At 40.4% G+C, this 25,792-nt stretch overlaps 1 protein-coding gene across 5 annotated transcripts in view; it reads right to left on the bottom strand.

The window, feature by feature from the left end:
* PLEKHG1 (pleckstrin homology and RhoGEF domain containing G1) overlaps nt 1–25,792 on the bottom strand; it is a 249,265-nt gene that overhangs the window by 53,350 nt on the left and 170,123 nt on the right. For all 5 annotated transcript variants that reach the window (XM_061428306.1, XM_061428304.1, XM_061428307.1 and 2 more), the window contains 2 exons: nt 22,097–22,197; nt 1,860–1,929 (listed from right to left, as the gene is read on the bottom strand). In XM_061428306.1, the coding sequence (XP_061284290.1) occupies nt 1,860–1,929; nt 22,097–22,197 (171 nt within the window). The remainder of the gene's footprint in view (nt 1–1,859; nt 1,930–22,096; nt 22,198–25,792) is intronic.

Below are 25,792 nucleotides of genomic sequence, written 5' to 3'. Positions count from 1 at the left end.
CTTTCATTAACGGCCCTTCAATTAAAGCAATTTTCCACTCCTCCCCAGAGGTGAGCAGCTGCTTATGTTTCACAAAGTGTAACATCTTCTAAATTTCAGGGTGCTGAGTGAGAAGCAGGCTGTGCCAGACCCACACACACCCCCTCACTATTCCCTGCTCACACACAGGAGTGTGGAGTGCTGCAATCAGTCTTCCAATTAAACTTGGCAATATCGCAACAAGAAATCAGATTTGGGAGTTGGCAACCTGGCGCATAAACAAACTTTTATGTGAATAATTGAGCCAGAGCTAAGCATATGCTGGACCGTCTTTAATCAACTTGTGATTACAGTTACCAGAAAAGCCCCGATGTTTCCGAAAGCTTCTTGTTGTTTATTCACTGTGGTTATTCTAACACAGTTTCTTTGATATACTCAGCGTTATCTTTTGCCCATTTCTCCCTCTTTCATTTTCCTTCTCTTTTCCAAATTCTTACCCTTCACTGTGACACAGGCCACTTGTGAGAAGAATTGTGTGTGTAAGCGTGTATGCACAAACATTTTGTATGTTAACACATACACTGCCACCCACAAAGTCAGGAGTGTTTTATATATAAGTCCGTCAATGGCCTTTAAGGAGCCCCACTTGAGTAGAACCAAGAGTGTTATGTTTGGATCCAAAACCACTGGATCATCAGAAATAACCTTGTGGAATAACCCCGGAACCCGGTCAGGCTAGGAGGACCTCTCCAAGTTCACACTGGCCTCCGAGACTCTAAATGAGGTGCTAACTCTCAGTTGACCCAAAAGTGCCATCATGAACTTTGCATCAACCTTTGTACATTTGAAACCACAACTGTAAAAATCACATGAAGTTTTGCTGGAAAGACAATTTCTGCTAGAGGTTTTCCAAACAAAAGCTGCTGAATTTTTAGAGAAATGTAAGATAAGATTCTATTTACAGTAGGACATCAAGAAAGTAATGTTGTAAAGGATTCCCTTATATGTTTCAGAATTCTCTTACCTGGGTACAGAATATAAACTGACTGTCATTTAAGCTCTAAAATTCAAATCCTCTCCTTGCATTTTTTCCAAGCCATCAGTGAGATTTAAGAAGAAAGTAGGAGAATTAAAGGGCATATTTAAGAGGCAGGAGATAATTCTGGTCTGTTTTTCCACTAAATGAGTAAGCTAGTGCCATATATATGCATATATTCTTTATCTATATATATCTAACTATGTATACATACATATGTATATGGCAGTATATTAAATATATATATTTATATATATGTAAAGTATTTCTATTCTTACAGATTTTTATAACTGATCTAGTCATATTTTATATGTACATATTTTTCTAACATTCTTCTATTCTAGACTCTCCTCTTTCCAAGCTTAAAGTCTTTCTTAGGACAGATATATAGCATCACTTATTTATTACACAATTTCTAAAACAACTGCTAAGTTATTGGGTTTCCCAGGTGGCTCTAGTGGTAAAGAACCCGCCTGCCAATGCAGGAGACGTAAGAGATGTGGGTTCCATCCCTGGCTCGGGAAGATCCTCTAGAGAAGGGAATGGAAATCCACTCCAGTATTCTTGCCTGGAGAATCCCATGGACAGAAGAGCCTGGGGGCCTACGGTCCACGGGGTTGCAAAGAGTTGGACACAACTGAAGTGACTACACAATTACACACACAACTTACTGGGAACTGAATTTTTTTTCCCCTGGCTAGTGGGAAGAAAAAACCCTCAGAGTGAGACAGATTAGTGGTGAACTTCATCCAGTATGGAACACATCGGTCATCTTAACTTTACAATGAAAACAGTGTGTCTCTGTCTCTGTCTTGGTTGGCTCAGAGAGATGAATCCTGCTTACCTTGGACACAAAGCACTCTGCTATGGCCACAGGATCATTTTCACAGTTTTCCAACTCTTGCAGAAGTTCACTAAAAAAAAAAAAGGAAAAAAAAAAGAACGTATTAGGCTGTGGTCTGAGGGTTGAGGATATTTTAAATAACTTAGAAGTTTAAACATTTACATGGCATATAAGGAACCATTTAATTGGATATCTGAGGTCTTATCATTACATCCAAGGCTTAGATAAGTGGCTTGCCTGAGGTCATGGAGGACCAGAGCGGTAAACATAGGTCTGACCTGCAACTTCCCACCCAGAGATAGGTCCTACTCAACATTTCAGTCTGCCTGACATTTGTTAAAATCTGCACACATGTTCACACACACTTACTTATTCATCTCATAGCTTTCCAGGTACCAGACAGCATACAAAGCACTAAGAACAAATACACCAATGAGCCAAGTGAGATTATGGTCTCTTGGAGCTTGGAATCCACTGAAGAGTCAGACATGCAGTGAAAAATCACACTGATAAACAGAAAATTATAAACAGAGATAGTGCTCTAAAGGAAAATATGCCAGGGGAGGAAATCTCTTTCCTCAGATGAAAATCTATATTATTTATTTTTAATGATTCATTAAGTAACTAACTGAATGACTAGTTTTCTGTGAGTATGGTTTCAGTGTGTCTGTCCTCTGATGCCCTCAATGAAACTAAGCCATGCCTGTGGGGCCACCCAAGACGGGCAGGTCATGGTGAAGAGTCTGACAGAATGTGGTCCACTGGAGAAGGGAATGGCAAACAACTTCAGTATTCTTGTTTTGAAAACCCCATGAACAGTATGAAAAGGCAAAATGATGGGATACTGAAAGAGGAACTCTCCAGGTCAGTAGGTGCCCAATATGCTACTGGAGATCAGTGGAGAAATAACTCCAGAAAGAATGAAGGGATGGAGCCAAAGCAAAAACAATACCCAGTTGTGGATGTGACTGGTGATAGAAGCAAGGTCTGATGCTGTAAAGAGCAATATTGCATAGGAACCTGGAATGTCAGGTCCATGAATCAAGGCAAATTGGAAGTGGTCAAACAGGAGATGACGAGAGTGGATGTCGACATTCTAGGAATCAGCAAACTCAAATGGACTGGAATGGGTGAATTTAACTCAGATGACCATTATATCTACTACTGCGGGCAGGAATCCCTCAGAAGAAATGGAGTAGCCATCATGGTCAACAAAAGAGTTTGAAATGCAGTACTTGGATGCAATCTCAAAAACGACAGAATGATCTCCGTTTGTTTCCAACGCAAACCATTCAATATCACAGTAATCCAAGTCTATACCCCAACCAGTAACGCTGAAGAAGCTGAAGTTGAACGGTTCTATGAAGACCTACAAGACCTTTTAGAACTAACACCCCAAAAAGATGTCCTTTTCATTATAGGGGACTAGAATGCAAAAGTAGGAAGTCAAGAAACACCTGGAGTAACAGGCAAATTTGGCCTTGGAATACGAAATGAAGCAGGGCAAAGACTAATAGAGTTTTGCCAAGAAAATGCACTGGTCATAGCAAACACCCTCTTCCAACAACACAAGAGAAGACTCTACATATGGACATTACCAGATGGTCAACACCGAAATCAGACTGATTACATTCTTTGCAGCCAAAGATGGAGAAGCTCTATACAGTCAATAAAAACAAGACCAGGAGCTGACTGTGGCTCAGATCATGAACTCCTTATTGCCAAATTCAGACTGAAATTGAAGAAAGTAGGGAAAACCACTAGACCATTCAGGTATGACCTAAATTAAATCCCTTATGATTGTACAGTGGAACTGAGAAATAGATTTAAGGGCCTAGATCTGATAGATAGAGTGCCTGATGAGCTATGGAATGAGGTTCGTGACATTGTACAGGAGACAGGGATCAACACCATCCCCATGGAAAAGAAAAGCAAAAAAGCAAAATGGCTGTCTGGGGAGGCCTTACAAATAGCTGTGAAAAGAAGAGAAGCGAAAAGCAAAGGAGAAAAGGAAAGATATAAGCATCTGAATGCAGAGTTCCAAAGAATAGCAAAAAGAGATAAGAAAGCCTTCCTCGTCAATGAATGCAAAGAAATAGAGGAAAACAACAGAATGGGAAAGACTAGAGATCTCTTCAAGAAAATTAGAGATACCAAGGGAACACTTCATGCAAAGATGGGCACAATAAAGGACAGAAATGGTATGGACCTAACAGAAGCAGAAGCTATTAAGAAGAGGTGGCAAGAATACACAGAAGAACTGTACAAAAAAGACCTTCACGACCCAGATAATCACGATGGTGTGATCACTCACCTAGAGCCAGACATCCTGGAATGTGAAGTCAAGTGGGCCTTAGAAAGCATCACTACGAACAAAGCTAGTGGAGGTGATGGAGTTCCAGTTGAGCCATTTCAAATCCTGAAAGATGATGCTGTGAAAGTGCTGCACTCAATATGCCAGCAAATTTGGAAAACTCAGCAGTGGCCACAGGACTGTAAAAGGTCCGTTTTCATTCCAATCCAAGAAAGACAATGCCAAAGAATGCTCAAACTACTGCACAATTGCACTCATCTCACATGCTAGTAAAGTAATGCTCAAAATTCTCCAAGCCAGGCTTCAGCAATATGTGAACTGTGAACTTCCAGATGTTCAAGCTGGTTTTAGAAAAGGCAGAGGAACCAGAGATCAAATTGCCAACATCCGCTGGATCATGGAAAAAGCAAGAGAGTTCAAGAAAAACATCTACTTCTGCTTTATTGACTATGCCAAAGCCTTTGACTGTGTGGATCACAACAAACTGTGGAAAATTCTGAAAGAGATGGGAATACCAGGCCACCTGACCTGCCTCTTGAGAAACCTGTATGCAGGTCAGGAAGCAACAGTTAGAACTGGACATGGAACAACAGACTGGTTCCAAATAGGAAAAGGAGTACGTCAAGGCTGTATATTGTCACCCTGTTTATTTAACTTCTATGCAGAGTACATCATGAGCAACGCTGGGCTGGAAGAACAACAAGCTGGAATCAAGATTGCCAAGAGAAATACCAATAACCTCAGATATGCAGATGACACCACCCTTATGGCAGAAAGTGAAGAGGAACTGAGAAGCCTATTGATGAAGGTGAAGGAGGAGAGTGAAAAAGCTGGCTTAAAACTCAACATTCAGAAAACGAAGATCATGGCATCCGGTCCCATCACTTCATGGGAAATAGATGGGGAAACAGTGGAAACAGTGTCAGACTTTATTTTTTGGGGGGGCTCCAAAATCACTGCAGATGGTGATTGCAGCCATAAAATTAAAAGACTCTTACTCCTTGGAAGGAAAGTTATGACCAACCTAGATAGCATATTGAAAAGCAGAGACATGACTTTGCCAACAAAGGTCCATCTAGTCAAGGCTATGGTTTTTCCAGTAGTCATGTATAGATGTGAGAGTTGGACTGTGAAGAAAGCTGAGTCCCAAAGAATTGATACTTTTGAACTATGGTGTTGGAGAAGATTCTTGAGAGTCCCTTGGACTGCAAGAGATCCAACCAGTCCATCCTAAAGGAGATCAGTCCTGGGTGTTCTTTGGAAGGACTGACGCTAAAGCTGAAACTCCAATACTTTGGCTACCTGATGTGAAGAGTTGAATCACTGGAAAAGACTCTGATGCTGGGAGGGATTGGGGGCAGGAGGAGAAGGGCACGACAGAGGATGAGATGGCTGGATGGCGTCACCAACTCAATGGACATGAGTTTGGGTAAACTCCGGGAGTTGGTGATGGACAGGGAGGCCTGGTGTGCTGCAATTCATGGGGTCGCAAAGAGTCTGACACGACTGAGTGACTGAACTGAACTGAACTTGATCATCAGTTCTCAAAACGCTCCCTGGGTTCTTACGATCCCTTCAGGAAGTCCAAAAGGTCAATATATTTTATAAAATACTTGACTCTATCAGATTTTTTATCCTCATTCTCTCATGAGAGTACAGTGGCCTTTCGAGAGGCTACATGACCTGTGATATCACAGATGGAAAGCAGAAGCAGATATGAGAATCCAGCTGTCTTCCAGTAAGTCAAACAGTAATGTAAAACAATTCCAACATGCAAAAAATGTTAATGGGAAGAGTAGTAAGCTTTTCTAGAAATCTGTGAATTTATTATTATTGAACACATTAATATTTTAATAACTTCTCAGTTTTAATATAAGAACCTCTTGATGAAGGTGAAAGAGGAGAGTGAAAAAGCAGGCTAAAACTCAACATTCAGAAAACTAAGATCATGGCATCTGGTCCTACCACTTCATGGCAAAAAGATGGGGAAACAATGGAAACAGTGACAGACTTTATTTCCTTGGGCTGAAAAATCACTGCATATGGTGATTGCAGCCATGAAATTAAAAGATGCTTGATCCTTGGAAGAAAAGGTATGATCAATTAGACAGCATATTAAAAAGCAGAGACATTACTTTGCCAAAAAAGGTCTGTCTAGTCAGAGCTATGGTTTTACCAGTAGTCATGTATGGATGTGAGAGTTGGACTATAAAGAAGTCTGAGTGCCAAAGAATTGGTGCTTTTGAACCGTGGTGTTGGAGAAGACTCTTGAGAGTCCCTTGGCCTGCAAGGAGATCCAACTGGTCCATCCTAAAGGAAATCAGTCCTGAATATTCACTGGAAGGACTGATGCTGAAGCTCCAATACTTTGGCCACCTGATATGAAGAGCTAGCTTACTCATTGGAACAGACCTTGATGCTGGGAAAGATTGAAGGCGGGAGGAGAAGCGGATGACAGAGGACAAGATGGATGGGTTGCATCACTGACTAAATGGACATGAGTTTGAGCAAGCTCTGAGAGATAGTGAAGGACAGGGAAGCCTGGCATGCTGCAGTCCATGGGGTCACAAAGAGTCAGACACGACTGAGTGACTGAACAACAACAACAGTTTTAATTTCTATTATGGTAGATAGAAACATCATAAATCATAAATAAAATAAGCTTTTGGGGCACTTAGAATTTTTAAGCATATATAGATCCTGAAAGTGAAAGTTTAGTCGCTCAGTTGTGTCCTACTCTTTGCGACCTCACAGACTATAGCTCACCAGGCTCCTCCTTTCATGGGATTTTCCAGGCAAGAGTACTGGCGTGGGTTGCCATTTCCTTCTCCAGAGGATCTTCTCGACCCAGAGTTCGAACCCAGGTCTCCCACATTGTAGGCAGATACTTTACCATCTGAGCCACCAAGGAAGTCAGATCCTGGGGCCAAAAAGCTAAGGAACCTCTGTTCTTGAATCGCAGTTTTAATATTTCCTCCCCTCCGTTAGATTAGATACTCTAGACTATCTCATTTTTCTCTATTTTTCATCTTCTTGTTTATTGTTCTGTTTTCTCAGATTTCATCTTTTATTTTCTATCGCTTCTATTGAATTTTTTCATCTCTACTATCTGATCTTCAGCTTCAAAGTGTGTGTGTGTGTGTGTTTACATGTTCTTTGGGTACTTATGTTTCTATTATTATTTTATGGGTGCAAAAGTGCTCTCATATTTATAAGGAGGTGATAATGATGACTATTGTTATTTTGGACTTAACTTTCCTGCTCTTTGCTTTCTGCTCCACAATCATTTTAATCATTTTGGCTTTTGTCATTCATGTTAGTGGTTCACCCCAAATATCTGGGGATTTTCATTTGTTCTTTCTTATTGGAAGGTAGGGCTTCCCTGGTGGCTCAGTTAAAGCAGCTGCCTGCCAATGAAGGAAGAGTCTAGTTTTGAAGGTAAGATACTACCATCCAGCCGTAAGGTCTGCACAGAAGTGTAGTTTTACATAGCATGCTCCTTACTCAAGCCAGTGATTCTCAAACATTTTGGTGTCAAGACCTGCTTATCTTTTAAACATTCTTTATGTGGATTATATCAATACTTATTAGAAATTAAGGCTGCTATGTAATTTTTAAAAGATCAATTTATGTAATTATATATATAGTACAAGTTAATACAAGTAACTTTTTTGTGAAAAATAGATTTTATAAAACAAAATTTAGTGAGAAGAGTAGTATTGTTTTATAATTTGCAAATCTCTAATGCTTATCTTAATAGAACACAGATGGCTGCTCATGTCTGCTCAGCATTTCAACAGCCTCACACAAATATATCATCAGAAAAGGTAGGAGTATTTTAGTAGCCTCTATGGATATCTTTCTTTGATAAAACACTGAAACTCAACAAGTGGTAGTTTCTTAGAGGTTTGCTGGGGTCTGAAACCATATAATCCTATACCCTGCTACATTGAAATCCACTGACCAAGCTTGTACTTTGAAAGGAACTTTTACCAATGCATGGTTTTAGGACAGACCCAATTTCAAACATTCTTCCGTAATATTCCACAAAACATACCATTTGTAAGATAATTTTTGTTTGGAATGTATAGTTCTGATCATTTTATCAATATCCTTTATGGAAGGATGTGCTTAGTTGCTCAGTTGTGTCTGACTCTTAGTGACCCCATGGACTGTAGCCCACCAGGCTCCTCTGTCCATCTGGATTCTCCAGACAAGAATACTGGAGTGGGTTGCCATGCCCTCCTGCAAAGGATCTTCCCAATCCAGGGATTGAACCCAGGTCTCCTGCGTTGCAGGCAGATTCTTCACCACCTGAACCACAGGGAAGCCCTTTATAGAAGGATGGCTGTGATTAAATTAAAGATAGCTGAAATTTCATCACTGGGATCTAAATACTGGATGAAGTAAAATAAAAGGTCAAACAAAAAGAACAGCTAAAAAGGCAATATATCTGGACCAGTGTTTTCCACTGTTGGAGGATGGAGTGCTCTGGATGTAAGTTATGTAATCAGGTCTTTCAATATTCTGCTGTTTCTAAGGGGAGAAGAATTTTGAGCAGAATCCATCATATTTTTCATACTTCCAAGGCTTAACAGAAATACTCCTTGACAATATTTAACTCCCTCTGTTCTCAGTGTTACGCTCATCAAGCTCCTCTTGGAGCTTTAATTTCAACTCCAGCTTGGATCTCCTGGTAGGACAAAGTGTCTTGAGGACCCACCCAGACTCTGGTATAGCTCACCTGTAAACAAATGGCATTCATTGCTCAAGAAGCAGAACTGGGAAGGAGCTCAGATGCCTTCCAGTCCTACTCCCAAATTTTAAGATGAGCAAACCAGGGCTCATAAAAGGGAGGTTGCTTACCTTAGGTCACACAACAAATAATTAATAGGCATAGCTAGGCTTAGTATCAGGGCTTGTGAATCCCAGTTCCACACTATTATAAACACACCTATTGAAAAATTTATTTTTCAGATTGACTCAAGAAAGCTGAGGGCTAGTCTCCACATTATGGTGTCTTCAACCTGCTAGCGCCTACCTGGGAGGCCTTGTGTGAGTCATCTGGGCAGCTTTCCTTTACAACCCTTTTACAAAATAATGGAAACAGTGAGGAGTCAGTAGTCTGATTTCCTTCACACGCCTGTCATCAGAGCAACCATCCTGATACAGCTGGCTGATCACCCTGTTAGTGCTCCATTCAACATGGTCATTACTGAAAGCCTCATTTGTCAGGACTATTACAGGCAGGAGGGGATGGGGTTAAGAACATGGACGAAAGCTCTGTCCTACCGTACTTACGTTCTGATCAGGGGTGATGAATGTTAACAACTGAAGAAATAAAGAACACAACGTAAAACAAAAGACAACAAATGTTGGCAAGGATGTGAAGAACTGGAACCCTCATGCATTGCTGATAGGAATGCAAAATGGTGCAGCCTCCATGGAAAGCAGTATGGAGATTCTCCAAAAAATTAAGAGTAGAACTAACATACGATCCAGCGATCCAACCTTGCGGTATGCTACGCTATGCTCAGATGGTCAGCTGTGTCCTACTCTTTGTGACCCTGTGGACTGTAGCCCACGAGGCTCCTCTGTACATGGGATTTTCTAGGCAATAATAGTGGAATGGATCGCCATTTCGTTCTCCAGGGGATCATCCCCACCCAGGGATCAAACCTGGGTCTCCTGCATTGCAGGAGGATTCTTTACCAACTGAGCCACCAGGGAAGCCCAATCTTGGGGTATTTACATAAAAAATTGAAATCAGGATCTTGAAGAGCTGTTAGCACTACCACATTCGTTGCAGAAGTATTCACGACAGTCAAAATGTGGATACAACTTAAATGTCTATGAATGGATGAAGATGAATAAGGAAAATGTGGTAAGCATGTATATGTATTTGTGTGTATATATATGTATATGTGTGTGTGTGTATGTATACAGTGAAATGTCAGTCTTAAAGAAGGAATTCTGTGACAACATGGATGAACCTTGGCATTATGTCAAGTGGAAAAAAAAAAACAGTCACAGAAGGACAAATCCTGCATGATTCCACTTACATTAGAAATCTAAAATAGTCACACCCGTAGCATCAGATAGTAGAATGGTGGTTACCAGGGGCTGGGGGTAAGAGTAAATGGATGAGCTATTACCTAAGATGCATCAAGTTTCAGCTAAACCAGATGAATAGGTTCTAGAGATCTGCTATAACATAGTATCTAAGTTAACAATAACATGTGTGTGAAAGTGGCTCTCTGAAACCCCATGGACTATAGCTCTCCAGGCTCCTCTGACCATGGGATTCTCCAGGGAAGAATACTGAGGTGTGTAGCCATTCCTTTCTCCAGGGAATCTTCCCTATCCAGGGATCGAACCCAGCTCGCCTGCATTTCAGGCAGATTCTTTACTGTCTGAGCCACAAGGGAAGTATTGAATGCTTAAAAATTTAAGAGGGTAGATCTCATGTTAAGTGCTGTTATTATAATAAAATAAAAATTAAGAAAAAGTAAATTTTATTCCTTTGCCAGTAGAAACTCATACACCATAGTACAATATTGCTTACTAAGAATGCTTATGTGAAAAATGGCAAAGGGTTGGTTTTACTGAAAAGCAAAACAAACACAACAGAATATAATACTGTACTATGTATTATGAGGGGCTGGTGGCTCAGTGGTGAAGAATCTGCCTGCCAGTGCAGGAGATGTGGGTTTGATCCCCGGGTCAGGAAGATCCCCTGGAGAAGGAAACAGCAACCCACTCCAGTATTCTTGCCTGTGATATCATGGACAGAGGAGCCTGGTGGGCTATAGTCCATGGGGTCACAAAAGAGTCAAACATGACTCAGCAATTAAGTAACAACAACGTGTTATGAGGGAAATAAAGACAGTGTAGCAGAATGTGCCTGAGGCTGGGTGGGTGGGTGAAGGAGCACTGGAGCAGTCACAGAATGCTCTCTGAGGAGGTGATATCTAAGTTTGCGGAGGGTTGGAAGAGAAAGTCAGTTTAGAAATTGGTCATGAGTCTAAGGACAGAATGAACATAGTGTGTTTTTGTGGGTGGTATAGAAAGGAACCCACCAGCTGCTGTTTGGCGAACAACAGGGAGTGTGGGAGATAAGGAAAGCAACTAACTAGAAAATAATACACCATGTACTATGGGAACAGAGTTGGGGCCGTGGAAAGAGGGATACCAAGGACTCCGTAAAGACCAGAAACAGGCTGTCCTTCTAGAGTTACAGCCTGATGGGGTGGAGACTAGCTTTTTCATTGCATCAGTGAAACTAATGAACAGCTTTGCAAGTACATCAGCAGGAAGAAGTGACTCACAAATTGTGTTTTGTACTCAGAGCTAAAATTAGAGTCATTCTACCATCAGATTTAGGGTATTTTCCCTTTTCCTGCAGCAATTGTTCCAAATATTTCCTCCCTTTTGTATAGCATTATGAAAAAAGAAAATATTATTTCTTACTAGAGTTCATATTCCTTGTTTGGATGGACAGTTAAAGGAAACACAGTTCTCCTTTACAGAACATATTCTCTGTAAGATTTTCTCTCACTGATGTGTACTTGAATTCAGGAATTGTAATAAGACCTTGCAGATTCTATTGCCTTCCACTGAACAAGATTCACGAAGGGGCCTCTCCTCTTTTGGTCTACAAAAATGTACAAGCTTAACTCTTTTTTTGTGCTTGATGTTTTGCTGTATGTTTATTCTGTGCTGTAGTTTTAAGAAATAAAAATGTTAGCTAAAATATAATACCATAGCATTTTCTCCTGAACAGTAAAGTCTGGACAAATGTCTCCTCGTGTAGAACTTTCTGGATTATACCCACATTGAATTGTTTGTCTATATTGGGGCAATTATTTAAAAATATTCTGTTTGGCTGAACTTATTGTATATCATAAGTACATAAGAAAACAAGAAAAAAAAAAAAAAGATTCACGAAGGGGCCTCTCCTCTTTTGGTCTACAATAGACTCTATGCTCCATTTCCTTTTCCCACCCAACCAAGCAGGTCAGTTGGTATTTACAGAGGCACATGTGGATTAGGAGACAGAAAATGGAGTAAGGTTAATAGTATCAAATGCTCCATTAAATTCACTGATATGCTAACACTGGTCTTGAAAAGTCTACTTGGAAAAAAGTTTATGGGTAAAAATATATTTTTACTACTGGGCAATAGTTGAAGACATTTTGATGGTATGAAAATGCATTAATATAAAAGGTAACTGCTCCCACCTTGCCCTGACTTATTGTTGTATGTATCTCATGATTTGGGATGTTCAAGCTGGATTTAGAAAAGGCAGAGGAACCAGAGATCAAATTGCCAACATTCTTTGGTTCATAGAAAAAAAAAACAGAGTTCCAGAAGAACATCTACTTCTGCCTTATTGACTACGGAAAAGCCTTTGACTGTATGGATCACAACTAATTGTGGAAAATTCTTCAAGAGATGGGAATACCAGACCACCTGACCTGCCTCTTGAGAAACCTGTATGGAGGTCAAGAAGCAACAGTTAGAACTGGACATGGAACAATAGACTGGTTCCAAATCAGGAAAGGAGTGCATCAAGGCTGTATATTGTTACCCTACTTATTTAACTTATATGCAGAGTACATCATGAGAAACGCTGGGCCGGAAGAAGCACAGGCTGGAATCAAGATTGCCGGGAGAAATATCAATCACCTCAGATATTCAGATGGCATCACCCTTATGGCAGAAAGTGAAGAACTAAAGAGTCTCTTGATGAAAGTGAAAGAGAAGAGTGAAAAAGTTGGCTTAAAACTCAACATTCAGAAAACTAAGATCATGGCATCTGGTCCCATCACTTCATGGCAAACAGATGGGGAAACAGTGGAAACAGTGACAGACTTTATTTTGGGGGGCTCCAAAATCACTGTAGATGGTGACTTCTGCCATGAAATTAAAAGACGCTTGATCCTTAGAAGAGAAGTTATGACCAAGCTAGACAGCATATTAAAAAGCAGAGACGTGACTGCCAACCAAAGTCTGTCTAGTCAAAGCTATGATTTTTCCAGTGGTCATGCATGGATGTGAGAGTTGGACTATAAAGAAGTCTGAGTGTCAAAGAATTGATGCTTTTGAACTGTGGTGTTGGAGAAGACTCTTGAGAGTCCTTGGACTGCAAGGAGATCCAACCAGTCCATCCTAAAGGAGATCAGTCCTGAATATTCATTGGAAGGACTGATGCTGAAGCTCCAGTACTCTGGCCACCTGATGCAAAAAGAGCAGACTCATTGAAACAGACCCTGATGCTGGGAAAGATTGAGGGTGGGAGGAGAAGGGGATGACAGAGGATGAGACAGTTGAATTGCATCACTGACTCAATGGACATGAGTTTGAGTAAGCTCTGGGAGTTGGTGATGGACAGGGAAGCCTGGGGTGTTGTAGTCCATGGGGTCACAAAGAGTCAGACACAACTGAGTGACTGAACTGAACTGAACTGACCCCATGATTTGCTTTCTAAACAACATTTCAAAGGAGAAAAGAAGCACGACCCAAATAAATATTTTCTTAAGACGTAAGTTACTTGCTCTGAGATGCTTTCACTGATCCCTCAGATAAAATCAATTCCTTGCTCCTCAGAGTTCTCAAAGTAAAGTTTTGTTCATTCCTTGGGTATATGACTTACTGCCTCTGCTACACAACAATGTCATTCATCTTTAGATTAACAGATTTAGCCTAGTGTTTGACATGCAACAGTGACTCAATATAGGTATACCCAATAAAAAGAAAGGGTAGTAGTTTCCTGGTGGTCCAGTAGTTAATAATCCACCTATCAATGCAGGGGACTCAAGTTTGATCTCGGGAAGATTCTGGTCTGGGAAGATTCCATATGCTGCAGGGCAACTAAGCTCATGTGCTTCAACTACTGAAGCCCACAGACTCAAGAGCCCGAGCTCTACAACAAGAAAAGTCGCCACGAAGAGAAACCCACGCATTATAACTAAAGAGGAGTCCCCGACTCGCCGCAACTAGAGAAAGCTGCACACAGTGACCCAGCGTAGTCAAATAAATAAATAAAATTTTAAAAAAGAGAGAGAAGGAGTTGAAGGAAATAGGAAAATTCTCCTCTCATCTTTTGAGGAAATAAGAGAGCTTAGATGTTCGTGCTGGGGCTGCTAAGTCGCTTCAGTCGTGTCCGACTCTGTGCGACCCCATAGATGGCAGCCCACCAGGCTCCCCCATCCCTGGGATTCTCCAGGCAAGAACACTGGAGTGGGTTGCCATGTCCTTCTCCAATGCATGAAAGTGCAAAGTGAAAGCGAACCCGCTCAGTTGTGTCGGACTCTTAGCGACCCCATGGACTGCAGCCTACCAGGCTCCTCCACCCATGGGATTTTCTGACTAAAAAATAATTTAAAAATACAATTCTGATGTAGAGAAATGGTCCGTACTTCCTCAAACTTTCAAATTACAGTCTAGACAACTCTTCTGTATTTCAAGAGAGGGACACTGTATAAAAACTATCGACATCTCTTTAACATGCACTTAAGGAAAAAAAAAAAAAAGTTCTGGAAGTTGAGGTAACAAGTTACACTGGGGAAAGTGGTTTCTTTGGACTGAGCTCGTTTCCTGACCATTTGGGAATTTCTTCCAGACATCAAAACAGAGTCCAGGCTATCATAGGGATTATGAGAGAAAGATTTGGCTACAAAAAAGACAACAAAAATGAAATCTCAATTGTATTTCAAAACAGTTCATATTGGAATATTTCATGAGATAACAATTTGAATCTAGTAATATGCCAAAATTGAAAAAAGACAGTATAAGGAAAGAAATCATACATTACTGTCATTTATGAACATGCATGGAAAAGTTCTTTAAAAAACACAAACTCATCATGCACAAATATAGGAACATCATGGCCAGGCAGGCTTTATGTGTGCACGTGAGCTAAGTCACTTTGTGCTATATTGCTCAGTTGCTTCAGTCGTGTCCAACTCTTTGTAACCCCATGGACGGTAGCCTGCCAGGATCCTCGGTCCATGGGATTCTCCAAGTAAGAATACTGGAGTGGGTTGCCATTCCCTTCTCCAGGGGATCTTCCCAACCCAGGGATTGAATCCATGTCTCTCATGTCTCCTGCACTGGCAGGCAGGTTCTTTACCACTACCGCCACCTGGGAAATCCAGGGTTATTCTAGTAGTGTACATATGATTCAAATCAGAAGGCCTATTAATATAATTTGCCACGTTATGAATAGGAGAAAAATCATATACTAATTTTCTTAAAGGATGATTACACATTCAATAAAAGTCAATATTCATTCACACTAAAATCTCAGCAAAATAGAAGTGTCTAAATCTCAGAACAAACATCATAATTAATGGTGAAACAGTTAAAGCATTCCTGCTAATGTCAGAAAGAAGTTAAGAATGCAAGAATCTAATTAGCACTGTTTGAGAAGACTTACTGAAAGCAGTAAGACAAGAAAAAACAATTATATATATAAGGGGCAGAACAACTGTAAAGGAAAGCAAAAAATTCTGATTTTCAAACAACCATTGTCTACATAGAAAACCTAAAAGGGTCTATAAACAATTAGAACTGATGGGACAGTTTAAAAAGTTGGTTGAATACAGTGTCAACATATAAAAATTAAAAGCATTCTTACATGACAATAATGGTGAATTAAAAAATAGGAAAATATTCTAGTCAAAAATAACATTAAAAAGAATAAGTGACATGTATGAATGTGATGGAGAAATCATAAAATGTTATTATAGGGTATTTTTAAAAAGCTTGATTCATGAGATATGTTCATGGTTGGATGACCCAATATTATAAAGATATCACTGCTGCCAAAATTAATCTATAAATTAAATCAAATTCCAATAAAAGTCCCAAGAGAGCTCCCTTCATGGAACTTGACAAACTGAAGCAAAAAGAAATGAAAAGATCACTTGACAGTGCAAAGAGTTAAGAAATCCTAAGTCACGTAGAAGGAGAGCAACATGGGTTTAATAAATAATTAAGATGATGTGGTATGGAGTAAGGATGGACAAAGAGACCAACACAACACAACAGAGCCCAGAAACAGAACCATTCATACAGGTGAACTTCACCTGGGAGAAATGCAGAACTACAAATCAGCACAGAAAAGATGGGTGATGGGACTATGGGCTAGTTAGATGAAAAGAGGGTTTTTTCTTTTCTTTGTTGGCTGCACTGCATGGCTCACACATCTTATGTTAATAAGTTCCCCAACCAGGGATTGGAAACACACCCAGATGAGACTGGGCATATTCAGGGTGGTGTGACCGTAGACAAAACACACCCTCAGCAGTGAAAGCACACAGTCCTAACCCACTGGACTTTCAGGGAATTCCCTGAAAACAAGGATTTCGATTTCCTATCACATACCACATTTCCATCAATTTTAGATTAAAGATGTAAGTGAAAAGCAAAAATTTTAAGACTTTTAGGAAAAAATATAGAGCATATTTATGAACTGGGCACATTTATAAAAGAGATAAGTTTTTAAACACACAAAATTCTCATCCTATAAAAATTACATTTACTTAGAGTAGTCAAAATCATGAATTTTATAACTTCTTTTCAAAGAAGCCATAATTAAAAGACAAATCTCATACTAACGGAGGTCTACAATTTGCATAATCCACAAAGATCTCCAGACAGAATTCATCAAGCACTCCTAAACAATCATAAGAAAGAGAAACATCTTGACAGAAAACTGGGCATGAATAGGAGCCAGAAATTTAGAGAAGAAATCAAAGTGGCCAAAAAACAAGAGAAGAGGCTTAGTCTTATTGCAATCAGCAAAATGCAAGGTAATACAGCCCATAATGGAATATTACATTGCAGTTAAAATAAGCAAAGTAGAACTATAAATCTCAAAAGCACCGTTGCGTGAAAAAGACTTGTAAAAGTCTGATACAGTGCAGCTGTGTTTGAAGTAAGTTAAAGCACACTGTGTGTGTATACTTAGAGTCATGGCAACAAAGATCATACCTGGGGATGAAACACCAATCTTGGATGGTAGTTACAGTGATGGTGGTATTTTGAGCCAGATTATACTGGCTCATCTGAGCCAATTCTGTACATCTCTTCCTAATTCCCTGTTCAGTGAGGTCTTCTTAGTAGCCTGAAATCTGCTGTAGGTGTGTTTATACCATAGAAATTGGCAGACATAAATCTCAGATTCCCCCTCCCTTGTCCTCACCCTGGAGAACTGGCACACCAGCACATCACTGTGCCATTCTCCGCAGTGTGGACTGCAATTCGGAGGGGCATATCAGGGGCTCAGCATTACTGGTAAAAGCTTTACACTTTCAAGCATTTCTAAGGCAAATATGGCATAAAGGAAGGCCTTGATGGAATAGAGGTGCTTTATAAGTGTTTATCATATGCTTTCCCGTATTTTGGAAATACTTCCTGAAAAACAATCTAATCAGCTAAAATTTTCTAAAATGTTAGTTGCTCAGTCATGTTCAGCTCTCTGGGATCCTGTGGACTGTAGCTCGCCAGGCTCATCTGTCCATGGGATTCTCCAGGCAAGAATACTGGAGTGGGCAGCCATTTTCTTCTCCAGGGGCTTTTCCCAATCCAGGTCTCCTGGATTGCAGGCAGATTCTTTCCTGTCTGAGCCACCAGAGAAAATTTTTTAGGCCATCATAAAACCATTTTCTTTTTGCCCTCTTTAGTTTTAGAATTTTAAATCTTGCTGAGTTGGGTGCAACAGTATTATATTATGTTGAGAAATCTGGACCTGAACCAGTAAAAACTTTAAAATCATTTCAAGCCGTAACCATAGATTTGCCAGATAGTTGTATCTTTGAAATCAATTGACGTAGGGTATAGAACAGAGGGCTCATAAGAGGCATTAACATAAAAAGTCACAACAATACTGTTACTTAATGAAATATAATAGTAAAGACATTTAAGCTCTAAATTCAGTCCAGAGTTAAGAGAAAGGAAATAAAAGTAAATAGGGAGAAAATAATACAGACAATTAACTGTAAAAATTAAACAGAAAAATATTCTTGGAAATAATAAAAAAAAATGAGGTTGAGATTCAACAAAACCAGGTGTTTAAAATAGGCTTCCATCAATAGAAGAATGGATAAGAAGATGTGGTACATATCTACTATGGAATATTACTAAGTCATTAAAAAGAATAAAATAAGGCCATTTGCAGCAACATGGATGAACCCAGAGATTATTATCATACTGAGTGGATTTAGTCAGATAGAGATAGGAAAATGTCATATGATATCACTTGTCCACAGAATCTAAAACAAATGAAACAAATACAAGACAGAAACAGACTCACAGACTTAGTGAACAAACTGATGTTTACTAGAGTGTAAGGGGCATTGGGGCAGTTTGGGATTGACATGTACATGCCGCTATACTTAAAATGGATAACCAACATGGATCTGCTGTATAGTACTGGGAACTCTGCTCAATATACTGTAACAATCTAACTGGGGAAAGAATTTGAAAAAGAATAGATTCATATGTGTGTGTATATAAATATACATATGTATATATATATATATACATATAAAACTGAATCACTTTGTTGTACATCTGAAACTAACACAACATTGTTAACCAACTATACTCCAGTATAAAATAAAAAGTTAAAAATAAACAAAATAAAAAAATCAAAATAGGCTAGGTTGGTTTTCTAGCTCTATGTCCTAGAGCAGAGGGCTTTCTACACTGTTTCCTCCGTGCAAACAATGTGCATACATTCTGCATCTTACCTGCCTCAGAGCTGCTGAGAGGATGAAAGGAGACAATGCATGTGCAGGAGATTTACAAACGTGATCTACCAAAGGGACGGGCATGAGCACCATCAGCTAGAATCGTGTCCCCTCTGATGGCTCACCTGTCATCATCACCCTGACTCAGGTTTACTTTAGTCATGTCTGATTTCCTTGTTCAGCAAACACCAAAGAGAGAAGCACAGAGAACAATTCAGGCATATAAAGACCTGTCTTCCATCTTTTGCAGCTGAGGTCCCTTCTTGTTGACACTGGGGGCTACTACTGTCTCGTCTTCCTTTAAATTAGGAGACACAGGAAGCTTTAAACTCCAAGGAGTAGAAAACCCTTCCTGCCTGGACTGTGCCACAATGCCACAAATCAAGACCTGAAAAGCAGGGCTCTGTTCTGGCAGGAGGGAATGTGGCTAAATGCCTGGGGCTTGGAGTCAGAGGAGCCCAGACTTATATAAAGCGATAATGCACATAAAGCTCTATGGCCTCTGGCATGGATAAGCACTAGATAAACAGTCATTATAGTCAACACACAGCCAAACCACCAGAAAGCTGAGGCCAGGGCCTCCCAATGCTAGGCCTGATTCCTCTTCCCGGGTTACTGAACCATCAGGGAGCTCTGGGTGGAGAAGCCACTCATGGTTGCTCGGACTATTACCCTCAGAGCTGCTAAATGAAGCCTGCTCCAACATCAGCATGTTACTAATGCACATGCAGATTCTAAATTCTCTAATCCCATTTTCTAATGCCATTCTTCTATTTTCTTTTTATTGTATTTATTTTATCTAGACAGTGTTTCTCAACCATGGCTGCACATCTCTTGTTGTTCAGTTGCTAAGTCATGTCCAACTCTTTGTGACCCCATGGACTCCAGTAGCATGCCTGGCTCCTCTGTCCTCCACTGTCTCCCGGAGTTTGCTCAAATTCATGTCCATTGAGTCGGTGATGCTATCTATCTCATCCTCTGTTGCCTCCTTCTCCTTTTGTCTTCAATCTTTCCCAGCATCTGAGACCTTTTAAAAAATCTTGATGCCCTGGTCCCACCACAGACCCATTAATTAGAACTTTTGGGGGCAGAAGTCATCATATTAAAAACAAAACAAAGCACAATCCTTCCCAGGGGATTCCAATGTGTAGCCGGGGTTCAGAACCACTGTCTTAGAACATACAAATTGGTTTTCAAAGTCTACTGAGTCCAACGAAAGAGACGTTGCAGCATTGGCTTTTTTTTCATATTCCAGGCTTTCAAAATTAAGGGATAGGTTGATAATTTAAACATGTCTCCCAGAGGTCAGGCTTGGGCTAGGTGTTCGGGATCCACATGGACATTAGGGAAAGCCAAGGAGATGTGGATCCTACCCTCAAGGACCTCACATACACTAACTTCAGTATTATAATTTACACTCTGGTTGAGTGATCCCATGATGGGGCATTATAGAACTCTCTAAGGAGGTTTTACTGTAACTCCGGGCTTCCCAGGTGGTACCAGTGGCAAAGAATCTGCCTGCCAATGCAGGGGACACAAGAGATACAGGTTTGATCCCTGGGTCAGGAAGATCCCCTGAAGGAGGGCATGGCAATCCACTCCAGTATTCTTGCCTGGAGAATTCCCATGGACAGAGGAGCCTGGGGGCTATAGTCCATGGGGTTGCACAGACTCAGACACGACTGAAGCGACTTAGCACACAGGCAAGCAATAAACCCTATAGAGGTAGGAAGATATGAACAAGACTTGAAATGAGGGAGGGCATTATGTCTCAATAAACCCACTATACGTTGAAAATGTCCAAACTCAGAAATGCATTAATGACTTCCCTGGTGGTCCAGTGGTTAAGAATCTGTCAATTTAAGGGACACAGCTTTGATTCCTGGTTTGGGAAGATTTCACATGCCACGGGGAAACTAAGCCTGTGTGCCACAACAACTAAGCCATGCTCTAGAGGCCGTGCTCAGCATCAAGAGAAGCCCCTGCAACTAGAGAGTGGCCCCTGATCACTGCAACTAGAGAAAGCCTACAAGCGAAAATGAAGATGCAGCCAATCCAAAAATAAATACAAAATTTTAAAGATGCTTTAAAAATACACTTGATCAACTGAACACAAAAGCCTCACCTCACCTACCTTAAATGTGTTCAGAACACTTACATGAGCCTCCAGCTGGGCAAAACTATCCAATACAGAGCCTCTTTGGTAATAAAATGTTGACTGTCTCATGCAATGTATTGAATACTGTACTAAAAGTGAAAACAGAATGCTGTAAGTGTATTGGTTCTTTACCATTGTGATCGTTTGTCTGACTGAGAGGTGTAGCTCACTCCCTGGGGAGGAGTGGAGGAAATAAAAATTCAAAATTTGAAATATGGTTTCTACTGAACAGATCTTGTTTTTGCACCATTGTAAAGTAAAAAAAAAAAAATTAAAAATCACAAGTTGAAACATCTTAAGTTGGGGACCATCTGTATCCTATCTAAAATTCTCCAAAGAATATAGACATGACCCAGTTGGCATGCAAACCCAGATATGTTGGAAACTAGAGTCTGTGCTCTTTACCTGCCTATTACCTGGTCTTCCAAGAGGTACTAACAGTATAATAACTGATAAGCTCACTCCATCCCTTTCAGCTCCCTGTCTGTCTTATTTCCTATGGTACTTTTCTAAGCCCCGTGCCTGCTACACAGTAGGTACTCAATAGATGTCTGAATTAAATTAAGTACTATAAATTTAAATTATTAATTTGCATTAATATCTGTTATGATTAAAGTATTTATTGTGTGTTTACTCTCTTGCCCACTCCTTAGGCAGAGAAAAGATTTTAGAAAACCCAGTGGGAGTGGAGATGCTGGGGACTGAGGCAGGATATATTTTTGGATGCCCTGTTCACCTGCCATTGTGGAACGAAGATGCTTCTGTTCTGTCATGGCAAATAGGTCTCTTCTCTGAGCCAGGAGGATAGAATGGGATGGGATTCTGAATTAATCTGAGACTCATACACAAACAAGGATGTTTCCAAGTAGAAAACTTCATGGCATGATAGCTCACAGAAATTGATGAAGTGGAATCAGGATTTCTGTTAAGTTTTCTGAGGCCACCCTCATTTGAGAAAAACTCATAATGTTCTTACGTGAGAACGATCTTCTGAGTATTAACTTACCTATTAAAGTGGTAGATATCCTGTATATTTCCAAAAAGGGCTGATCTTTCATCTGTCCCCAGAGGAAGTTTCGTTTGGTCCCTGATACAGTCAAGGTAATCCTGTGAAATCAACAAGAGAGATGTCATAAATACTCCTGTTCTTTTCCAAGGCATCTTTAGTTATGTGTGGTGAACCTCTCATATCCATTTCAAGTAATTATTATGCTAATGTGCTCATTAACTCTATGATGAGAATACAGAATCTCTTATTAATAATGATAATATTTCCATATTTATAGAGCAGGGAGTTTGAGCAAGGAGAAAGGGTGTATATACATTAAAATGTGCGTGTGTGTTTGTGTGTGCGTGCGCTCAGTAGTGTCCGACTCTTTGTGACCTCCATGGACTGTAGCCCACCAGGCTCCTCTGTCCATGGAATTCTCCAGGCAAGAAGACTGGAGTGGGTTGCCATGCCCTCCTCCAGGGGATCTTCCAGACCTAGGGATCAAACCCCAGTCTCCTGAGTTGCAGCAGAGTCTTTATTGTCTGAGCCACCAGGGAAGCCCTTTATTAACATATCTACACCTAAAATGTATTAGATCGTCCCTAGATGGATAACATAATGACCATGGTTACCAATAAAGTCAGACTTCTGGCATAACAACACTGCCTGCTGTCCCCTCAACTGATTTATTAATATATGATAAAAAGATACTGCAAAATTCATACAATGGGAAGCCCGGAATAAAATTGTGAAATGCAAAGAAATTGTTTCAAACATCACCTTTTTAAGTCAGAAAGCTGTTGTGAAACTATAGAACTAAATGCATCCTCAAATGCTAGTTTAAAAAATGCTTTCTCAACATTATATGTTTTTTAAAATAAACATATACTTCACTCATCCTATCTAATAGACCATGTTAAGGAGCTATGGACTGCATTGAAATGATTTTATCCATTTTAACATGGCAACAACTCCCAGCTGAGCTAACGTGGCGTGGGCTCAGGCCCACAGTGGGTTAAATGGATGTGGCTTAGAAGCTATTTGAACTGCTGAGAGAGGGGAAAACTGTTCTCCATGCTGTGTGCTGAGTCCCTGAGTGTCCCCCTTGTCCCAGCCAGACTTGAAAAGAGAACTCTGTAGGAGGCAAGAAAACAATAAAGAAAAAAGTGAAAACAGCTGAAATAACGTAAAATCAAAAATAAATAGTCCCCCACCCTGGGCTGAACAATGCAGGATGGTTCTCCACCAGACGTCACCCGGAGCTCTGCAGCTCCTGGGGAAGTCTCGGCAGGGGGGGCTAGTCAGCCAGACCCTGAAAATCCCAGCCCTGGACTGCATTCCAATGGCCAGTCACAAACACAACAGTGTTCAGGCACAACTAGTGAAAGGAGAAGCTGAAATGTGAGAAGCGTAAGATAATTGTTGCTTTTGTCTTTTAATAAGCCACAGCCTCCCTCTCCTGCCCTTCATGCTCCTCAAATGAAAACCAGACAGGGCTTCATCAGGAACTGTCTCCCTAGCATGGTTCACAGACTGCGTCAAATAACTAACCATTCTGGTTCTTAAAATCATGGTCATACAGGAACTGACGTTCATAAGCCTTTTTATGTTTTAACAAGCTTGATGGTGACATCTTTTCTTCTTCAGAAAGCGGTCATCTCAATAAGAAATTAGACTCGCAAGGTTTAAGTGTGTAATTGCCATCAGAACCCCACAAGAGCAAGACCCGGCCTCCTTACTTTTATGACTGGAACGATTATAGGGAGCTTCAGTACCTGTACAGGCTCCAGAGATGATGCCCAAATAAAAAATTGTAAAGAAGGCTAGAGCTGAAGGAAGAGGGCATTTTGAGCAAGTATGAATCAAAGTGAGGTGTCCTCAAAAAAACAAATACGTGTGTTTCTTGACAGTTTCATAAAATTACATGTGGTCCGAAGAGATGGGATGCTAACAGCTAACTGCATTGAATGCTTATATTTGATAGCTTCTTAATACTTTGATTAACATTTTAAAAGGGCACATCAGGTGGTCCAGTGGTTAAGACTGTGTCACCAATGTAGGGGTGGTGAAGGTTCCATCCCTGGTCGGGGAACTAGGATCCTACACGCTGCAAAGAGTGTTAAAAATTTTTTTTAAATAAATGAGCCTTGAAAGTGAAAGTGAAGTTGCTCAGTCGTGTCTGACTCTTTGTGACCCCGAGGACTGTAGTCTACCAGGCTCCTCTGTCCATGGGATTTTCCAGGCAATAGTACTGGAGTGGATTGCTATTTCCTTCTCCAAATGAGCCTTAAAAAATAAATAAAAAGACACAACATATGCAAAATTAAGAAGGTAAACCAGAGGGTTGCAGATGAGTATGAAATTTAAAAAGTTAAATGGAAGATATTGGCAGGCATGACCCACACCCAATAGCAGCATGAAGGCTGGGACAAAGATGATGCGGGGATGCCAGATTCACCTGAATGGCTGCAACGGGGTTTAAGGAGAAAAGGAAGAATCCTTTTTCTCACTTCAAGTGTGAAGCTGGCTCATTGTGCAGAAACCCAATACTAAATTCTTCATGTCAAGGAAGGACCAAGTTGAGGGAGTTGAAGAATTTCATCTGGGGTGAGAGACAAAGAACCGTGGCCCACTTCAAACAGGGGATGGCCCATCTCCAGATGAAAGAGTTTCAAAACCCCAGAGCCCCTGGTAGAGGAACTAGATTTTAAAAGCTGCTTGCTTTCTGACCTCATTGAGAAATAGATCGTTAGGGAGTCCAAAGTTTCGCAGGCCACTCCAGAAAACAGATCAAAGCCATAGGGCCACAACGTGTTCCCCCACTGATCATAACTAAGTCTTTTAAATGTGATACTTTAACCCCAAACCAGTTACTGGAAACTACTGTAGCAGGCACCGCATTAGCAGCTGTAAGCATCTGAAGCCAAAATGAGAGGTTTGGAGCTCGGTGATAATAATAGCTCATTCTGTGCTCAAATGACAGGGTAGAGACACCAATGAAATTTATTAGAGCCTGTCACGCTGCTTATTAATTTTATTGGCTTGATGTCAGCACCTATGGTTACCCTACAGTTAAAAATGATCAATTTAAAACTTTTGCACTGAAAATAATTATTCTCCAAGAGGATCAAAGAAGTCACTCAATGCTGAGGAGGGTAGGATGAGATACACACACAAAAAACAGCTTTACACCATCTGAAAAAGGTTTTATTATAGCACTATGAATTTTGCCTAAAGTATTTCTTTTCTAATCGACAGTTCCACCATTGTAAAATTTGTACATGTGTGCCCTCTTCTCGATAACTTTTTCATTTCTGTGATGTCTGTTATAGAAAATATCCAAGTAAAGTTGAACTCAGTGCTAACTGAAGTGTGGTTAAAGGGACAGCCATCAGTTTGCAAACTACTTCTGATCTACAACAAGGTAAGTGCAGAAGTTGAGACTAAGCCTGGGTAGACTTCTATAGCATTTTGACAGAATGATACTTTTTTGAATCTAATGAAAATTCAGGCTTGTATTTAGCATATCTGATATCTTCTATTTTGTTTTTCTAGTAATTCTTTTTTTGTGTGTGTGGTGTTTTACAAAAATGTCAGTGTGTGGCCGATAGGAACACACACACACACAGACACACACACACACTCCCAGGCAGTTTGAGAAGGTCTGGTTTAGACAACAGCCCAGCAGAGATGCTGGAGAAAGGATGTTTC

This window comes from Bos javanicus, chromosome 9, assembly GCF_032452875.1.
Source record: "Bos javanicus breed banteng chromosome 9, ARS-OSU_banteng_1.0, whole genome shotgun sequence".
Lineage (NCBI taxonomy): Eukaryota > Metazoa > Chordata > Mammalia > Artiodactyla > Bovidae > Bos > Bos javanicus.
This window is presented reverse-complemented; position numbering and strand designations above follow the sequence as displayed.